The following is a 1,638-nucleotide window of genomic DNA, read 5'->3' on the forward strand; positions in this document are numbered from 1 at the left end:
TAAGCTCTTGGTTCATTTTCCTTGTTAAGCTCTTGGTTCATTTTCCTTGTTAAGCTCTTGGTTCATTTTCCTTGTTAAGCTCTTGGTTCATTTCCTGGCTCAGCTCTTGGTTCATTTTCCTTGCTAAGCTCTTGGTTTATTTTCCTTGCTAAGCTCTTGGTTCATTTTCCTTGCTAAGCTCTTGGTTCATTAGCTGGCTCAGCTCTTGGTTCATTTTCCTTGTTAAGCTCTTGGTTCTTTTCCTGGCTCAGCTCTTGGTTATTTTCCTTGTTAAGCTCTTGGTTATTTTCCTTGTTAAGCTCTTGGTTATTTTCCTTGTTAAGCTCTTGGTTAATTTGCTGGTTCATTTCCTGGCTCAGCTCTTGGTTAATTTCCTGGCTCAGCTCTTGGTTAATTTCCTGGCTCAGCTCTTGGTTAATTTCCTGGCTCAGCTCTTGGTTCTTTTCCTAGCTCAGCTCTTGGTTCTTTTCCTAGCTCAGCTCTTGGTTATTTTCCTTGCTCAGCTCTTGGTTCATTTCCTGTATCTTTTTCATTCATCATGTAGAGAGAGAGAGAGAGAGAATGATATGTCTGGTATGTTTATAGCAATATCTTCTTAAGGAAGAATAAAGTAAAGAAAGAGATTAAATACGAGCATGACGTTAACAAACAGACTTGTGGACCAAATGGCACCCTATTCTTTAAGTAGTTCACTACTTTTGACCAGAGCTTTGTGGAGTCCTGTGGAGCCCTATGGAGCCCTATGCGCCATGGTCAAAAGTAGTGCACTCCACAGGGAATAGGGTGCGTTTGCGACCCTGCTATCTCAGTGAGTGATTTGTTTCTGTTGAGTTTCAGAGAGCAGAGTGCTGCAGTGGGTTCTATGGACCTGAGTGTAAAACGTGTACGGGAGGTTTCCAGACACCCTGTTATGGCAAAGGCACTGTAAGTAAAGACTCTCTCTCCCTAGCAAATCGTTCTCTCAGCAGTCTGACGAGCACGCACGCACACACGCACGCACGCACATGCACACACACAAGATGGAAAGATGGAGCCATACTGTTTCTTTGCTGTCTTGCGAACGCCGACCCAACTTTGCTATTTTGTGATTCTTTTGGCGTTTATCTTCAATGTATCCGCAATATTTTCTTATGATCTACAAAAACTTTTTAACATCAGGTCGGCAGTTACTAAGCGAAATTCTGGCTTCGACTTCGACTCATCTGCCACGGGCTCTTTGTGTACCTCCGACCCAATCTTCGAGCTACCCAAGAGGAAACGCCAGCGGAAAAGAGGCAGAAGAGCTAAGTGAGACTAAGGCGAAGGGAAAACCAGACACCACTTCTGTCCATCCTAGTCACTTGAAAATAAGACGGATGACCTCCGAACGCGGATATGCTATCTACGTGACTCTCGTAACTGCAATGTTCTCAGTTTTTTGTGCTGAAACATTGCTTTCGGACAAGATACCCCCTCCATGGCTATCCAACTCGATGGATTCTCCATTCACCGAGCGGACAGGACATTCAGGGACATTCGTTATTCACTGTGTCACGATTTCTATTGTAATGATCTTGTCTTTAACTCTGCGTTGTTGGAAAAGGCCCAGTCAGCATTTCACTGTTCATCTACACATTGTTGTTTACCTCTTGTCTTTAA

At 43.7% G+C, this 1,638-nt stretch overlaps 1 protein-coding gene across 1 annotated transcript in view; it reads left to right on the forward strand.

Annotated features, from left to right (window-relative positions):
* The window catches only part of LOC139025457 (stabilin-1-like), a 14,318-nt gene that overhangs the window by 7,904 nt on the left and 4,776 nt on the right, over positions 1-1,638 (forward strand). Inside the window, exon 6 of the mRNA XM_070440599.1 lies at positions 838-924. Within this exon, the coding sequence (XP_070296700.1) occupies positions 838-924 (87 nt within the window). The remainder of the gene's footprint in view (positions 1-837; positions 925-1,638) is intronic.

Source organism: Salvelinus sp. IW2-2015, unplaced genomic scaffold (assembly GCF_002910315.2).
Source record: "Salvelinus sp. IW2-2015 unplaced genomic scaffold, ASM291031v2 Un_scaffold2728, whole genome shotgun sequence".
Lineage (NCBI taxonomy): Eukaryota > Metazoa > Chordata > Actinopteri > Salmoniformes > Salmonidae > Salvelinus > Salvelinus sp. IW2-2015.